Raw genomic sequence first — 19421 nt, 5'->3', positions numbered from 1 at the left:
AGACTTCTCCTTTGTTTGCCGACTAAAAAAAGTTTTACATTAATTTAGATAAGCGAAAATAGATTTTTATGCTAACTGTAAATACAAAATATCATTATCGAGTAAAAAGATCAATACGCTAAGACTCGACTACTTTTAAAGATGAATTAGTACTCACTTCTTAGTGTGGGAGAAAGTTTGATACTGTAATTTTGAAGAGAAATTTCGTTTGGCAAATCCACAAAGCTTGATTTTGCCACCTCTAAGAGAAATTCTCTCCCTTCTCTCTAAAAACTTCACCAGCAACCTTCATTGTTTTCTTCCTGTTTTATCTCCTCCCACCAATTCAATGCATCAAGAACACTGCCAAGATGGAATTCCACCAAAACCACCAGATATAAATTCCCTCCAATCCAATAACAATTCAACCGCCTCCTTTAAAGATAAGCTGCTAGCCAATGGGGAAAATGAAACCTTCTCAATATCAACACCCTTGTCATATCTCTCTCCTACGGACATGGACACAAATGAAATTGAAGATGAAAAGTTTTGTGAGAATCCCGAGGAAGAAATTAAAGTCCCCATAAGTGGGGAAGATAAACAGCGTATTTATTACCCTTGGAGATTCTCAGTCATTATAAAACTTCTAGGAAAAAAAATCCTTCATCAAGTTCTTAAACGTAATTAACTGCCCTTTGGAAACCAATAGAATCCTTCCCCCTAATAGATTTAGGTGAACAATACTTCATAGTTAAATTCAATAAGGAAGAAAACCTGGAAACTGTATTACAAAAAGGGCCATGGTTTGTCTTTGGCCATTTCCTTTCTGTTCAACGCTGGGAACCAAACTTCGTTCCGGCTATGGCTAAACAAGTTTTAACAGCTATATGGATCCGTTTACCAAATCTTCCGACAGAATTTTACGATCTAGAGATTGTGGGAAAAGTAGGAAACACCATAGGCAGACTACTTAAAGTAGATGCTTGTACATCAGCAGCCTTAAGGGGCCGCTATGCTAGACTCTGCATTGAACTCCCTCTAAGAAAACCTGTGAAATCCAATGCATGGATAGGCAACCACAAACAACAGATCCTATACGAGGGTGAAAATCTTCTATGTAAGAATTGTGGCTGTCTAGGACATATAGCAAGGCAGTGTACTACCAAGCTAAAGGAGACAACTACCATAACCCCCATGAACAACACCGGCGACAAGGATCAGACGTGTCATGATAAACAAAATTCACCAAAGGAAAAAGAAGAATGGAAGACTGTTTCCTTCAAACAAAGAAGGAAGGCTAACCCTACTCCCACTAAAGGCACTGGATCCTCCAATGGGGCAGGTATCAATGTCAATATCTTTGATGCCAATACAGGTAAGTTCCTCACCACTCAAGTCTTCAATTACAAATCTCGTTCTTACAATCATAATTCTACTGAAGGCTTAACTGGGAAACCTATGTCTAAAGAACACAACCCAAGCAGTAACAACAATGTCCAAACAACTAACCCCTTTCGTGCTCTAATGGAACAGAACCTGGTTTTGGAAAAAACCACTAATCTCCAAAAGGGGAATGAATCTGGCACTACCCAAACGTCCAACTCCTACACTCTAAGCAACACATCAGCAAGACACGTGTCGAATTCAATCACTAATGCTACCCCTAATAACCATAATCCATGCACTAACACAGTCACCCACCCAAATCAACCAATTAACATTAATAATTTAACCATGCATGAAGCTAAAGACCCTAAACACTTGTATGAAAAGCATGACACACCTCCTTCAAGTGGCCAATGCCATCAGACACGTAAACCAAGCCCAATCCTCTTCCTCACTTGATAAATCCTTTACGCTTCCCCTCCCAAATGCCATGCAAATCGACCAAGCAATCATTGGCAAAGATACTCCTCAATCTAGCAAATCTGAAACAACACAACTATACAATATAAACATTACCACTCCATCAAAAAATGCCAAGAATCCCATTCCCAAACAGACGACGATATCGTCTAATACAATTACTACGTCAGAGACCCTTAACAATGGAGAACCAACCTCCCCAAAACAACCCTCCTACCAACACTCCCATAATATTCATCTACCTCCAACGCCACAAAACCACCAGCCTATGTCATGGGTGGAACTGGGTCTATTTGGTCATGCCATATCCTTCAACATAGTGTTGAATGAGGGAAACGATAATAGTCATCCACAACTCCCACTACTTAGCCCAGCTAATCTCGGAAGGGATCCGGATGGCAATGAATAATTTTATGAATCATGTATGGGTGAACAACATCCTCCATCCAATAGCCCCAAACATACCACCAAATGTAGCCCAGACAATGATGGGACAGTGGAGTCTACCTTCACACTTCATCCCGATCCAAAATGCAACCCAAAATCTGATGGACCTCCCATTTTTCACTCCAGAAGTGATGAGCAACATCAATCCAGTCTTCACTCCATGGGATGTGCATGCAACCCAGGATCAAGTTCCAAATGCTCAACATGCAAATCAGTCCCAACAACCAGGACCATCACACGCACGACCTCACCAAAATATTCCACCAAACGTTCCTCTCTCAGAAGCAATGGAACAAGTAGTGGATCCCAACTCAACCCTAGAGCCAATACTAGAGGATTCAAATCTCGACGAGATAAAAGTGTTCATCTTCATGGAGATGCAAGAGCAGAGGCAGATTCTCAAGTGTCCAAGGGCTCTCTACAAATGCACAATGGATATAAGGACCCCAGCAGATCCGACCATTGGCAAGCATGCAATGATCTTGGTTCCTTTCCAGAGAAGGAATCCAATTCATGCACCAAGAGTGCTGGAGAATGGAGACCTTCACAACTGGAATCTCATGATGAATAGGCCCATCAATTTCATAATCTGAAATATTAGAGGTGGTAACAACGACAACTTTAGGCTTAACTTTAGGGAGTTGGTCGATTCTCACCATCCTTGCATGGTAACTCTCTTGGAAACAAGGATGGACAATCATATGTCTCTCCTCAATCCATTTGGGTTCACCGATATGATTGAAATCCCTACTGAAGGTCAATCAGGTGGTATGGTTATCCTATGGAACCATACTCTAGTCAATGTCCATAGCTTTGTTCGTAGAAATCAGGAAATCAGTGCCACTATTGAGGTAATTCAAACTCGTAAATCTTGGCTTTTTACTTCTATCTATGCTAGCACTAATATTAATAATAGGAACTCCTTATGGGAATTCCTTATTAATTTGCATAAATCTACTAAGGGACCTTGGTTAGTAGGCGGTGACTTTAATGATGTTCTTAGCTCTAGTAAAAAATTTGGGGGGAATACTATTAATAGGAACCGGGCTAATTTTCTATGGAACTGCATTAATAAATGTGGCCTTTTAGACCTTGGTTATAAAGGATGCAAGTACACCTGGACCAATCGTAGGAAAAAAAATAGCCTTATTATGGAAAGGCTCAATAAAATTTATGCCAATAGTGATTGGGTTAGTATGTTCCCTAATGCGTCTGTTACCCATCTCCCTAAAGTACACTTAGACCATAATCCCCTCTTACTTGAAATAATTCCTCAATCTAATTTGATTCTTCAAAAACCTTTTAGACTGGAAACGTTCTGGTGCAGACATCCTGATTTCAGTTCATTGGTCACCAATACTTGGGTAGGTTCCAACTACCCTCAAGCATCCAATTCCTTCCTAAGTAATATCAAGGATTGGAAAAATAAAGTTTTTGGGGACATTTTTAGGAAGAAAAAAAGAATTTTGGCTACTAAATGGTATTCAAAATTCCAATCACTATCCTCACAGTACCTTCCTCCAAAATCTCGAAAAATCTCTTCAAGTTGAGTACAATAACTACCTGAGAATTGAAGACGACTATTGGAAATTAAGAGCTAGAATCTCTTGGGTTCAAGATAGTGATGCTAATACTAAGTTCTTCCATATCATGGCCACCAACAAAAAAAGGAAAAACAAAATAACTCACTTCAAAGATGAGGATGGCAAGTGGATTAATGACCCTACTGAAATCCTTAAACACACTTTTGAATTTTTTCTCAAGGCCTTCACCACCTCTCACCAACATACCAATTGGATGGACATTATCACCAGCCCAACCACCTTTGGCAATATTAATTTAGATTCATTTGATAATGCCCTATGAGATAACAAATGCCATTTTCTCTTTCAAACCTTTCAAATCTCCCGGGCCAGATGGAATCCACCCTTTCTTTTACCAGAAATATTGGAAAACTATGGGCCCCTCAGTCATACACCTTTGTCTTCAGGTTTTTCGTACTAACACTCTTCCAAAGGATACCAACAATACGTACATCTGCCTAATTCCTAAATTTGATAATGCTAACAATCTAAAAAACTTTAGGCCAATTTGTTTATGTAACACTATCTACAAAATTGTTACCAAGATTATTGCTAATAGATTAAAACCCTTCCTAAATGATCTAATCAGCCCTTTTCAATCAAGCTTCATCAAAGGAAGGAGAACTTGTGACAATGCTATTATAATTCAAGAAATTATGAACCAATTCAAAAAAAGTAAAGGAAAGAAATATAGCATGATGCTCAAGCTTGACTTAGAAAAAGCGTTTGATCGCCTTGAATGGTCCATTCATCTATCAAATGCTCAAATCCTTCAAATTCCCTCCCTCTATATCAAGACTAATCATCCATTGCGTAACTACTAGCAACATTGCAGTCCTAGTCAATGGATCAGTTACATCCTTCTTTAGTCCAAGTAGGGGCATTAGGCAAGGGTGCCCCCTGTCCCCTTTTACTTATTCATCCTGTGCATGGAAATGTTCTCGCGCTTAATCTGTCACCAAGTTGACACTAGCAATTGGGATCCAATTTATCTCAGCCCAAATAATCAGGGTATCTCTCATTTATTCTTTGCAGACGACCTTACCCTTATGGGCAAGGTCAACAAGAAAAGCTGTAACACCATAAAGAGAAGCATTTCTTCTTTTTTCTCATTATCAGGTCAAAACATCAACTACCACAAGTCAAAAATAATCTTCTCCAATAACTGCCCCATTTCCATGGCAAAAGAAGTTGCTAAAGATCTTAATCTTACTGTGAGCAAATCCTTTAGGAAGTAAGTACCTTGGTTTTCCTATTCTTCAAAATCATCCAAAACCAAGTGACTACCAATTTATTATTGATAATATGCATAAGAAATTATCTTCATGGAAGGCAAATTTTCTGAATATAGCAGGACGTACCACTCTTGCATCTTCCACCCTCAATGCCATTCCGAGCCACGTAATGCAATACACTCTTCTCCCCGTCAAAACTCTCAAACAAATTGATCGTATCCAACGTAACTTCATTTGGGGTACTACGAATGAATACAAAAAAGTCCACTATGTAAATTGGAACACAGTTACAAAAAGCAAAGAAGAGGTAGGGCTCGACATAAAAGATGCTAACACCAAGAATCTTCTTGCTCTGAGTAACCTAGCATGGAGAATAATTACTAACCCTACAGCCCTTTGGTGCAAAGTTATCATTCTCAAGTACACTAGGAATAAAACCCCATCCAACACCTCTTTCATTTGGAAAATAATTCTCAAAGGATGGTCTATATGCTCTAAAGGCATCACTTGGCAACTATGCAAAAATTCTAGCCTTAACCTGTGGTTATCCAATTGGATTCCTAACCTCCAGCCCTTAAGGGAAAGCATCGAGGGCCCTCTTAATAAAAATGAACCATTCTAAAAAATAAGAGATATTATTACTAACGGTCATTGGGACCTCTCAAAGCTTTCCTTCCAATTGCCCCCAAGTATAATGGATAATATTCATCAAATCCCCATGCCACTCCATAACTGTAAGGACACCCCCATATGGAACAGGAACTCTAGTGGCCACTACACTAGCAAATCCTGTCTAAATATCATTAAACCTTTTATAAAGCATCATCACGAGTTCATGTGAATTTGGAAGTCCAACTGCCCTAACAAAATGAAGTACCTCCTTTGGCAATGTCTCCACAATAGCCTTTCATGTAGGAAATACCTAAATCATATTGGGATTTATATTAATAAAGATTGCCGTGCATGCAAAACGGAAGAGGAATCTATAGAGCACATTTTCATTAACTGTCCCATAGTGCAACCTCTATGGAATAAGCTTGGTATCTCCACTCCCTCCCCTACTAACAATCAACACTGGCTCATTCTCATATTCAACACCCCCAATCAAATCACCTCATTTGGAATGACGACACCTCCTTCCATTCCTAATATGGGGAATTTGGACCAACCACAACTACAATAACATTAACAACTTCAATAGAAAACCTTGCCTAAAATCCATCTATAACCATGCTATTGAATTCCATTTCCTCAATAATAACAACCCCATTACTCAGGACACAAAAATAACTCATGTAAAATGGCATGCTCTACAAAAAGGTTGGTTCAAACTCAATATAGATGGAGCATGGACCACAACTGAAGGCGGAATAGGGGGAGTATTCAGAAATAGCTTGGGCAAATGGATCATAAGATTCCAAAAGAAATGCTACGCTCTATTTCCTCTTCATATAGAACTACAGGCACTCTTGGAAGGACTTCAGCTGGCCAAAAAATACAATCTCTACCCTCTTGAAGTTGAAACAGACTCAACGGAGGTAATCAACGTAATAAAAAATGGTCATTCCGTGCTCACTAATCTAATTCTTTCTTGCAGGTCATTAATGCTCCAGGAGAAGGGCCTTCAACTTCAACATAACTTTAGGGAAGGGAATGCTGTAGCCGACACACTAGCTAAGGAAGCAAAAAAAAAATAAAAACCAGTAATTTCAATCAAGGAAAGACCAGGATGCTAGCTGAACCGCCATTTTGTGTACAAGAACTTTTGCAAAAAGATGTGAGCGGTGACAACGTATATTTGAAGAAAATGACTTATGTAATATGTTTAAGGCAATAGGGAACCAAAATATTGCAAATGATGGCAGTGGGATTCATCCCCGAGACATTACTATGGCTTGTAATATGTTGAACGTTATCTAGTATTATATATAAATATCATCTTTAATGCTCAAAAAAAAAAGAAGAGAAATTTCGTTTTAGAAATCAATTTATTTAAAGTAAAATAATATTTTTACTCAACTACTGAACTATTTAATTGTGGAAAAGACTCCATATCTCGTAAAATCACTTTGCAGCGACATTTTGATATGTTGCTACTATTTAAAAAGGTGGAAAATGATTTTTGTTGTGAATTTAGATTGGGATATGATTTGAAATAATATCGGTAGTTTGTTTTCAAAATGACATCTATAAAGAAACTCAGTAAAGAAAATTAATAGTATAAGTTATTCTGTACTTAAAAATAGGCATTGGTTGCTAATTGTACAAGATCGGTGGAATTATTCACCTCATTTACTCACCTAACAAAGTGGATTAGGCAAATAATATGTGGCAAAACATTGACTAATACCAAGAACTTTGAAAGGTGAATTGATCTTGTCAAATTAGCGAATGATGTATTTTTTTGACCTGACTATTACCCCCACTTTTAGATATTGTAATGACCCGACCGGTCGTTTTGAGCTTTTGCACTTCGCTCGCCAGTTCTCGGGCATGACTAGCCCCGTGTGATGTATTATGACTTATGTGAATCGTCGGTTTTAGTTTTCAGGGTAATCGGGACGGATTTGGAAGAACAGTTCTCAGTTTGAAGCTTAAAATTTGAAAGGTTTGATCAAGTTTTGACTTGTTAGCATATGATCTCGGATTGGAATTTTTATGATTTGATTAGCTCCGTTAGGTGATTTGGGACTTAGCATGATCGGAATGTACTTTGGAGGTCCGTGGAAGGTTTAGGCTTGAATTGGCGAAATTGAAATTTTGGCGTTTTCCGGTTGATAGGTGAGATTTTGATATAGGGGTCGGAATGGAATTCCGGAAGTTGCAGTAGGTTTGTTGTGTCAAATGTGACGTGTGTGCAAAATTTCAGATCATTCGGACAAGGTTTGGTAGACTTTTTGATCAAAAGCGGAATTCGGAAGTTTTTGGAACCTTAGGCTTGAATCCGATGTGATTTGGTTGATTTGATGTTGTTCGAAGTGTTTTGAAGATTGGTGTAAGTGTGGATAGTGGTATATGACTTGTTTGTGCTTTTGGTTAAGGTCCCGGGAGCCTCGGGGTGATTTCAGATGGTTGACGGAAGATTCTGAGTTGGGTTTGGCAGCTGAAGTTTTCCTATTGCTGTCATAACCGCACCTGCGGCTTGGGGACCGTAGGTGCGGGCCCGCAGAAGCGCAATTAGGGTCGCAAATGTGGAAAATGGGCAAGAGGCGCTGGAACCGCAGATGTGGAAGATTGAGCGCACCTGCGATAGCGCAGGTGCGGGAGTTTGATCGCAGGTGCGGTCTGGAGCGCTTAAGTGACTTGCACAGAAGAGCACCTGGGTCCGCAGGTGCGAGATTTTATACCGCAGTAGCGGTTTTGCTGGGGCAGATCATATAAATTAAGGCCTTCGCGATTTTGAGCTATTTTTCATCAATTTTCATACAGGATAGAGCTTGGGAGAGCCAATTTGAAGAGGGAATTCAAGAAGGTTTCATTGAGGTAAGATTTTTGAACATAAAACTTGTTTCTATGGTGTTATTTCACGGACTAGGCTTGTAATTTATGGAAATTAGTGGTTGAAATTGAAGAAAACTAAGGCTTGGAAATTGGAGACCTAAATCTAGGAATTTGAGGGGTCATTTGTGGTCGGATTTTGATGTATTTGATATGTATGAACTTGTGAGAGTGTAAGGATTCTAGTTTTGTAAATTTTATCGGAATCCGAGACGTGGGACCGGGGGTCGGGTTTGGTCAAATTCGAGATTCTTGATGTAAATTGGTTATTTTCGAGTGGGCTTTGTTCCCTTAGCATTTTTTGATGGTATAAATCTGTTTTGAATAGATTTGGAGCATCCGGAGGCCGATTCGAGAGGAAAGGGCATCGCGGGCTAGAGTTGGACCGGATAGAGGTAAGTAATAATTGTAAATATTGTCCTAAGGGTATGAAACCCCAGATTTTACATCGTTGTGCTATTTTGAGGTGACGCACATGCTAGGTGACGGGCGTGGGGTCGTGCACCATTCGGGATTGTGACTTGGTCCATCCCGTACGACTGTTAAGTCGCGTATTTACTTGAAAACTATTTGATATTGTTATATTTTGGAAAATATTATTGTGTTTGGGGCTAAATGCTGTGTATGGGCCTTGTGCCGATTGTTTGGACCCTTAGGGGCTTTTACTACTATTTTTGTTTAATGTTTACACTCAGTCATGCTATGTTCTTACTGTTTTCATAACTCGATTTTATTCACTCCTTTTGAATTCATAAATGATTTTGAGCCGAGTACTTGTTTTACTGTTGCCCGAGTGGCTTGAGTGAGATCTGACTGAGTGAGGCCAAGGGCCTGAGTTGTGAAGATATCATGGGATCGGACTGCACGCCGCAACATGTGGTACCGATTTGTGATATATGAGAGGCCGAGGGCCTGAATTATTATGCCACGAGGTGGCTTGTGATTGATATGAGGCCGAGAGCCTGTTTGATTATGCCACGAGATGGCTTGTTATTGCGCTTGGGCCGTAAGGGGCCCCTCCTGGAGTCTGTACACCCCCAATGAGCGCGGGTACCCAGTGTGAGTGATATGTTGTAGCCCGAGGGGCTGTTGTTGTTTCATATTGAAGCCCGAGGGGCTGTTCTTGATATATGTTGCCCGAGGGACGGTTCTTGATTCATGTTATGCCCGAGGGGCTGATTACGAGTAATTGTGAGGTAGCCCAAGGGGCTGGTTCTGTTGATATTATGCCCGAGGGGTGGTTTATGGTACATGTTTTGCCCGAGGGGCTGTTTACGTTTCTATCATTTTTACTCACTGTTTTTATCACTCGTTTGAAACCATTGGAAGATGTTTTAAAAAGGAAAGGGTTTTTATTGAAACTGAGTTTGATTTACGAAATAAATGATTTCTGTACTGTATTGGAAATGTACTGTATTTGCTGTAGCGTTATGACGTGGCTTACATATTTTCTTACTGCTCAGCTTTCATTTACTTTTATTACTTGCTGAGTTGGCGTACTCACATTACTCCCTGCACCTTGTGTGCAGATTCAGGTATTTCTGAACCCGGTAGTGGGTGTTGATTGCTCAGTGGCAGAGTCATTGGAGTTAGCAAGGTAGCTGCCCGACGTTCGCAGCACTGCTTTTCTCCCTCTTGTCTTCCTTAGACTATATTTAGTACATTTTTTTGACATTTTAGTTGTATTCAGACCTTAGTAGATGCTCGTCACTTGTGACACCCCGATGTCGGGCTTGTGTATTTATTCCGCACTGTTCATTTAGACTTACACTATGAGGTTATTGATTAATTAATGGCCAAAAAAAAAGAAAGAAAGAAATGAATTTTATTCAATACTAGTTGAATTCGGGAATTGTGTCGGCTGGCATAGTATCACGATAGGCGCCATCACGACCGGGTCGATTTTAGGGCCGTGACAGATATATAGTAGTATACATAAAGTAACGTTATTAGTAGCGAAATTCACAGGCTGTCGGTTAGTTTTTGTCATCATTTTTAAAAATCATGAAAATATTGACTCAACGCCTCCTCCTCCTTCGACTTTTCTATGTGATTTAGCTCAATTATACAATTTACTTATGTTTCAAATTTGTCTTAAATTTACTTATTTATGTGGAGTTTCATTTATGTAAGATTTCTGTACGTAATTAAAATTTTATTAAATTTAAATCCATCAGAAATTTGGATTTTATCTCAATAAACATATATTAGTCCAAACTGGGTTAATTATTTAAACCTAATCAAATTGATTTAAATAAAAGATTTATACTATTGGACTTGCCCTTTAGTTGGCCTTCTATCAAATGGATCAACCCATGAGTCTCAAGTCCAATAGTCACTGGGGTTTTCTTGGAGGCCATTCCACCGCACACCTATATAAAAGGGGTCAAAGGACAAGGCTAGAGGATCAATAAGCAGAAGTAAAGGCTAAAGAAGATCTGAAGAATAACATCAAGATCTCCATTCGTCTGTGGTCAAATCCCAAACGCGAACTCAAATCATAGGTGGGCCGCTTCAAATTTTCCTTTCGTGATAACCCAACAACAAATCCTGGTTCGTGACGACTTTTAAATTGTCCGTGACGCACCACAAATCTGAAATCCGTCAACCATCGTTCGTGAGGAGAAGAATTAGAGGACTACATCTCTTAAGATTTGAGATATTTTAGAGATTGTAACCCCATCACTTGAATCAAATATAATATTTGTCTCTATATGATCTGTCTTGATTATTATTTTTCAGGAACGAAATTTAGTTATTACAATTTCCATTATATAAGAAGTTTATATATTTTTAGAAACAATAACAATAATATCATCATATTTAAGAGTTTCAAAAGATACAAAATATTTTTTCAAATACCTAAACATTTTGGTTTTCTTATTATGTAATTTTTGTTATTTTTCTATCTAAAAGTTTCAAAGAATATATTTTAAAGGTATTTATTTTCTTTTTAATCAAAGGCAGGAACAAGATTTTCAATAAAAATATTTATCCGCTTTTAAGTTTCATAGAATAAATACATAACTTTTTATTTACAATTGCCTTTTAATTATATTTAATTTAACTTAGTACGAAACTCATAGTGATTGCAAGTGTAGGACTTATATATTATAAGTGGCGCAAGGCGAAGCCCGGAAGGTGTTCAATATATGTTATATACCACTAAAATTTAATATAACATATCGTGTAATTTTACGATTAAGGATGGTCAGTTGATCACTCTTGGGGCTAGTGTTTGATTTTATATACAAAAGTATATCCGAAACTGAGTGATATTACAAGGGTGTTTAATGTGATTAACCCTATAATATATTTTCGTTTCTTACTCCTCTTGATTTCGTTTTTAAATTGGACAGAAGTTCAACAACAGCGCGGAATGGTCCTATTTGTGTAATTCACGTGGAAGTATCCACTATCCACTCTCACTCAATCATCATTGCATGATTTGAGATGATTTTAATGAGGCAAAAACATAATTAATTCAACTGAGTTACTTCATTCATTAAGCTAAAAGGGTGTAACGAGATGCTAAAATTTCTTTACTTCTACTTGAGCTACCAAAAATTGAGTCACCTCAACGAATTAGTTCACTAATCAAATTATTGGTTAGCTCAACAATGGAATTATAGAACTTTTGATAGGGAGCGACTTAGGACCCGTTTGTCCATAAAAACTTTTTCATTATTTTCGATTTTTTTTTTTCTAAAAAAAGGAATTTTTGTCCATAAGATTTTGTAAGTTTTTTTTAAAAAAATTATCAAAATGTGTTTTCAAACCACTTTTTTCAAACATTTAATTTTTTTTTTCTACTCACAAAACTGTAATATTTTTTCAAATGAAATGAATGTTGGAACATAATTTCAAATGCCCACTTACTCTTTAACTGACCTATTTATTGGCGAAATCAAATTAATCCGACCAATAAATTTTGGACGTTGATAGCTCAAAAATAATGAGGCAAAAGTGATCAACCGTCACAGGCCACAATATACTGCCTTAACGGTCAAGATTGCGACGTCATTGCATACGATTTTTAGACTCAAATTGCTAGACAAATAGTTCATTAAACTAAAACCGTCAGATTAACCCCATTATGGTGTCCACATAACTGTACATATACACCCAAAAAATAGGAGATAACTTCAGAAAAGAACTGCACATAAAAAAATGTGATTTTGCAAAAAGCACTTTTGAGGTTACCTTATTTTAGAGCCTTGTTGTGATTGACAGACAGTGACATGGATTGAGAACGTCTAGGTTCTCTTCATGTAAGCTTTGTGGACCCATAAAAATAATATAAATATGAAAATAAATAAATAAAAGAAATTTATTGGAATTTTCCTCTTTTCTTGATCTTGCTTTACTCATTCTTTTTTCTTCAAAACGAGTAGACCAATTTTCCTCAATGAAAAAGGGGTAAAGGTGGTGTCTTTTTTCTTCAACAATGAGTCAAAGAATCTAATTAGTAATTGGGTTTTAGTCTTAGCTCAAATAGTAATAAGGGGCTCAATATTTTGGGTTTTCTTGATTTTGTGTGTTGTAGTTTTAACTAACTTGTTGGCTTTGACAAAGTGTTTCCCATTTCAAAAGGTGGCATTTTGGTAAGAGGGGTTGTGTCCTTTTGTTTTGTTGGTATCATTTTGAAATCAAAGTTACCTACTTTTCACCTTCCTGCTTCATTTCTATGCAATTAAGGTCCTTTTAGGATTTTTTTGGGTTTTCTTGTATTGAGGAAATTGGTTAAAGATTCTTGAAAACAGTACCAACTTTTCTGTTATACAAAGAATTTCCTGTGGAGCTTAAATCTCCACAGGAAGGTGCTTTTTTTCTTCAAGATCATTTTTTTCTCTCCAGATTTTAGCTCAAGATTAGGACTTTGTTGCTCTTTTACTAGTTTTTTCTATTTTTTTCTGGGGTTTCATTTTTGCTTAGTGTACAGAAGAAAATCTAGGAAAGAACTTAACTGTGAGAAGAATAGTTTGATGAATTTTAATTTAATTGAAAATTTGGGGACTTGGGTCAAAAGGGTATGCTAGATCTTTAGGCATGTATGTAGGTTAGATCTAGACATGTGACAGATCATTTTTATTATTTTATATTGGGGGCTTATGTTATCTGAGAATACATAGTAGAGAGTTAGAGCCAATGAGATCTTATTCTAGGAACTTGGGCATTAGTCTACAGGTTGTTCTGCTCTCATCTTAATTCAGTTCAAGATTGCTTTGTGAATGGACTGACAAGGGATTAAGATGTTGGGAATGTTAAAAGGGTTGTGTTTGGGACTGTTGATTTCTTTGGTTATTATATCTGTTTCAGCTAATGATAATGAACTCTTTGGTTGCTGTGATGAAGATGGTTTTTGGAGCATAAGCACCATCTTAGAGTGCCAAAAAGTGAGTGACTTCTTTATTGCTGTTGCTTACTTTTCAATCCCTCTTGAGTTGCTTTACTTCATTAGCCGCTCCAATCTTCCTTTTAAATGGGTTCTTGTCGAATTCGTGTTGTTTATAGTGCTTTGTGGATTGACACATTTGCTCAATGGATGGACTTATGGTCCTCATCCTTCATTCCAATTGATATTGTCCCTAACAGTTGCCAAAATCCTTACCGCCCTTGTCTCTTGTGCAACTGCAATCACCCTTTTGACTCTGTTCCCTCTTCTCCTTAAGATAAAGGTAAGAGAATTGTTCTTGGCACAGAATGTTTTAGAGCTAGATCAAGAGGTTGGTATTATGAAGAAACAAACTGAGGCAAGCATGCACGTCCGTATGTTGACGCAAGAAATTAGGAAGTCACTTGATAAGCACACAATATTGTACACTACTCTGGTTGAACTTTCGAAAACATTGAAGCTGCAGAATTGTGCAGTTTGGATGCCAAATGAAAGTAGGTCACAAATGAACTTGACACATGAGTTAAGCCCTAGTTCTGCAGCAGAATCTCATCGTTCGCTCCCAATTAATGATCCGGATGTGTTAGAGATAACAAAGAACAAGGGGGTAAGGATACTGAGGCAAGATTCGGTTCTTGCAGTCTCGAGCAGTGGAGGATCTGGTGAACCATGTGCTGTTGCAGCAATTCGGATGCCATTGCTTCGTGCTTCGGACTTCAAGGGTGGGACTCCGGAGTTGGTTGACACTCGTTACGCCATTTTAGTTTTGGTTCTTTCAAGTGCTGATGGTAGAGGCTGGAGCTATAATGAGATGGAGATAGTGGAAGTAGTTGCTGATCAGGTGGCCGTGGCATTATCACATGCCACTGTGCTCGAAGAGTCTCAGACAATGAGGGAGAAATTAGAAATGAGGAATCGTGTGCTGCAGAAGGCTAAAGAGAACGCTATGAAGGCAAGCCAGGCGAGAGCTTCGTTTCAGAAGGTGATGAACAATGGGATGAGGCGGCCGATGCACTCAATTTTGGGTTTGCTCTCCATATTTCAAGATGAGAAATCAAGCGCTGACCAGAAGATTATTGTTGAGACAATGGTGAAAACAAGCACTGTTCTCTCGACGTTAATAAATGATGCGATGGAGATATCGGCCAAAGATGACGGACGGTTCCCAGTAGAAATGAGGCCGTTTCAGTTGCATTTACTGGTCAGGGAGGCGTCTTGTCTTGTTAAGTGCTTGTGCGTTTACAAGGGCTTTGGGTTTTCTACGGATGTTCCGACGTCTTTGCCTAATCAGGTGATGGGCGATGAAAAGAGAACGTTTCAAGTTTTGCTGCATATGGTTGGACATTTATTAAACGTCAGCGTCGGAAAAGGCTCTGTTGTGTTCAGAGTGGTTATAGAGACTGGAGCAGATGGTGGGAATGACAAAGTTTGGGGAACAAGAAGAGCAAACGTGACAGATGAATATGTGACTATAAAATTTGAAATTGAGGTTCGTCTTGAAGGCACTCAATCAGATAGTTCAATCTCCACCATTCACTTTGGTGGAAGTAGGCATAATAGCAAGGAGGTAACGGAGGGCTTGAGTTTCAGCATGTGCAAAAAGCTTGTCCAGGTTAGAATACATGTTGTTTTCCTGATTTAGTTTGTAGTTATCTGTAGATAATTATAGTTCTTGAACATCTATAAGAAGTAATGTTCATGGCCTGTAGTGATATTCATACATGCTGGAATGTGTGTCTGTGTGTTGGTATTGAATATGACTTTGCTTGGAGATTTAGGGGCAACTCTTAGTTGTGTACTATATTTATCGTGGTAGAGGAACATAGTATAGTCAGTACGTGAGGAAGTAATCTGATGTTAAAAAATACAAATCACACTCTTAACTTTAGATTTTTTTTAAAAAATTTGGGACTTGTAAATGGTGCATAAAATGTGGAGATTGATAGAAGCGTGCCAAGCATTTAAAACATCCTAAAGTGGGAAATGCATAAAATAAGATGGTCAGAGGAGTTGACAATTTCAAAAAAATTCCATAAAATGGTCAGAGGAGGACTGATGTCTTCCGAAGGTTGCCAACAAATGCCAAACTGTCTTAAAAAAAAGGTTGAATATGAAGGATCTGATATAAGTTGAGCTAAATTAAAGGAATGAGGATTCATATTGCCAACCCCAGCTTGTTTGGGATGAGGCGTAGTAGTTGTTGTTGTTGGTTGAATGTGAAGGATCGGTCTGCTCCCTTGAGGTTCAGGTTTTTGGTAAGATCACCCACTCAGTGACTCAGGAAGAAAATTCTTTTAAGGAGGAAGGAGTTAATGATTATAAATGGATGGCTGAAAAGGCTTCCAACTCACACTTTTTTTGCTAAACTATTTGATAGAATGATTTAATGAAAATTTAGGTCCCCTTTTTTCTTATTGACCACTAGGTTGCTGAAATCTCAGAGAACAAGATGCAGCTTGAGGACTTCTTCTTCTGTGGAAGATGGTTCTTTAATTACTTTTCATCTGTAAAAGGATTAGCTTAAGAGGTTTCTACGCTGCAATAGCTGGAGAGATGTCAAGTGTACATATTAACTGCCAAATGTTCCATATGTTCAGATTATGCTGGCATTCGACCTCTTTGTGCTTATCTTCTAGTGGAAGTATTTTGGAGGGAGAAAGTTTATGCACATGTCGAAGCCTCATCACTCGAGAATACTAAATTTTTTTGAAGTTTCTTCTGAAATTTGTTGTACCTCTAAATAAATTTGAAATGGCCAAATAGGAGAGATCTGGAACCGACTACCAAAAATACCATGTAAGCCATTCTTATCCTGGTAAGAATAGAGAATAGTACTGAGTTCTCTTAAATAGCTTAAATGTAAGTTAGCTTCACTTAAGTTCCTAATGCGAAACTACACACAAGCATTTTTATTCAGATAATCACCTAAATAGATATGCAAAACTGCACATCTTCATGCGACAGATGTTTGTGTGTGAGAGGGAGGGAGGGTTTTTTTAGTTTTGGGGTGGGGGTGTGGGGGTGTGGGGGTGGGTGTATATGAGAAGAAAGATGTGTGCTTAAGCATCCAGATAAAGAAGTTGGCTTCAATTTAGTCAAGTCCAAGGGGTTGGTTTTTGCTGGTTTGTAGCCTTGACCTCATGTCTCCTACCTAATTCCACAATGAGCAGGGAAAGTTCAGGATTTCTTCTATTAATGAAAATATTGGCAGAAATTATCAGAAGCTCCAGCAAATGCATTGAGTAAATAGTACCTGCTCAGGGGCGGAGCTAGTGTGTAGGTTATGGGTTCGGCCAAACCCAGTAACTTTGGTCCAAGCCCTGTATTTGTCTTAAGATATTCATTGAGTGTGTAGAAATTATTAATTTAAAATTCAGTAACTTAAATTTGACTTGAATCCTGAACCCATAAGCTTCAAATCCTGGCTCTATCAAGCTGCTTTAGAGCCTTAATGGGTGAGATAGACTGGGACTCCTTACTTGTAGGAATATTGAAGAAGAATATTCGCTAGTTGAGCTTCTGGGCTGAATTTTTCGATGTCTATGTGTAATGTGAGAAAGTAGTAGCCTCTGACTATGAAATGGTGTATACTACTGTTAAATATTCACATGATAAATTACTCATCCTGACTGGGGTTTAAGATAAACCTTCACTGTCTTTGTGTCATAACTTCTGGCACAATTGGTACTCCTTTTAACCTCGGGCTTCTGCAGACAGCATGGGCACGTATTGCCGTTTACCTTTAATTTTTAGTATTGGAAGTTCGGAAATTTAGTGTTTCGGATGTCATAAGATCAAGGAGTGCTTTCAGTGACCTTGTAGAAATATCTGAATTTACTGATTGTTCAAGTTGATTTTTCCCGGTCTGACTACAGATCATGTGATTTTGAAATTATCATCTATGTTTTTCAATTGTAGTGTGCTTTTTGTTTCTTTTAACGATCACCCACCATGGCTGAAACTAGTCTGAACACAGGGCCTTTTCTCCTTTGGTATGAGGTTTCATCCTTAGAATTGATTATATTCTCTCGATTTTTGTTTTTTTCATTGCATACAAGTTTCTAGATGTTGCGTATGATACTAATAAATAATCCAGACAAGATACTTTTTGTTCTTTTCTTTCTGGATCTTACCTCTGCTATCTGAAGCAGTAAGTTGCTCGTGAATGTGATTTAAGTAATAACTGGATCACCACATTGCTTACTCTGACCTGCATTTCTTTTTGCATAAAATTTCCAGATGATGCAGGGAAATATATGGATGTCTTCGAACGCCCAGGGCCACGCACAAGGGATGACTCTTATCCTCAGATTTCAAAAACAGTCGTCTTTTAGGAAACGCATGTTTGAATATAGAAATCCTTTGGAGCAACCGATTTCCAGCACAATGTTCAGAGGCCTAAATGTACTCCTCACTGACGACGATGATGTAAATAGACTGGTAACAAGAAAGCTGCTCGAAAAACTTGGTTGCCAAGTAACTGCTGTTTCAACTGGTTTTCAATGCCTAAGTGCTCTAGGTCCTTCATTAACAACCTTTCAAGTTGTCATTTTGGATCTTCAAATGCCAGAAATGGATGGATTTGAAGTGGCGTTGAGAGTGCGTAAATTTCGCAGCCGTAGTTGGCCGTTGATCATAGCCTTAACTGCAAGTTCAGAGGAACATGTATGGGAAAGATGCCTACAAGTTGGAATGAATGGTCTAATAAGGAAACCTGTTCTCTTACAAGGCTTGGCTGATGAACTACAAAGAGTCCTTCAACGGGGCGGTGTTGACGGCTTGTGAGGTAGTAGTAGTAGTACTACTAATGGTGAAAACAAACCTCAAAATGGTCCTGGAAAACAGCAGGAGCCAGAGATCGGACAACGTTAAACATACCAATATATATAGAGAGAGAGAGAGATAGAGCATTACATTACATCTTTGTTAGATGAAACCAGCTTTTGTTCCTAACCATGTAGTTTCCACTATGTAACTATATAGGTCAGCTTGCAAATTTTCAGTTCTTGGCTTTTATGTTGAAGTGAAAGATGTAAGATGTATGGGTTCCATCATTTTTTCCCCCAAGAAACAATTACTGATTTGAAGAGGACTTGTAACATGATCTCTTCTCATCTTAATTAATCCATGTCGCAGGCTTATGCTTGAAAACTTTCTCCAATATTTTTTCAACTTTTGTTCGATAAAACGATGATTCTTTTCAACCAAATGCAATTCTTTGTCAATTTGTTCTAAAACGAACCTACATATATGGAAACAATTTAACTCTTTTTACTCTTAGGGTGTATTTGGTACCACGGAAAATGTTTTTCAATTTTTTCCATGTTTGGTTGCCTTAAATATTTTCCTCATCAACTTATTTTACTCCAATTAGAGGAAAATGTTTTCCCTATCAAAAGGAGGAAAAATATTTTCCAT

General features: G+C 38.1%; 2 protein-coding genes across 2 annotated transcripts; both read left to right on the top strand.

Moving 5' to 3' along the window:
- The first annotated feature begins 328 nt into the window (after positions 1-328).
- Positions 329-1824, top strand: LOC109216017. The gene is made up of 2 exons (XM_019380145.1): positions 329-584; positions 689-1824. Exons 1-2 carry the CDS (start codon positions 329-331, stop codon positions 1822-1824), a joined length of 1392 nt encoding a protein of 463 aa, XP_019235690.1.
- Positions 1825-12940: 11116 nt separating this feature from the next.
- Positions 12941-19154, top strand: LOC109216019 (protein EIN4). The gene is made up of 2 exons (XM_019380147.1): positions 12941-15615; positions 18243-19154. Exons 1-2 carry the CDS (start codon positions 13861-13863, stop codon positions 18786-18788), a joined length of 2301 nt encoding a protein of 766 aa, XP_019235692.1. The 5' UTR covers positions 12941-13860; the 3' UTR covers positions 18789-19154.
- Positions 19155-19421: the final 267 nt, after the last annotated feature.

The sequence above is a fragment of the Nicotiana attenuata genome, unplaced genomic scaffold, assembly GCF_001879085.1.
Source record: "Nicotiana attenuata strain UT unplaced genomic scaffold, NIATTr2, whole genome shotgun sequence".
In the NCBI taxonomy this organism is placed as follows: domain Eukaryota; kingdom Viridiplantae; phylum Streptophyta; class Magnoliopsida; order Solanales; family Solanaceae; genus Nicotiana; species Nicotiana attenuata.
Note: the sequence above shows the minus strand (reverse complement) of the source record. Positions and strands in the feature narration are given on the sequence as shown.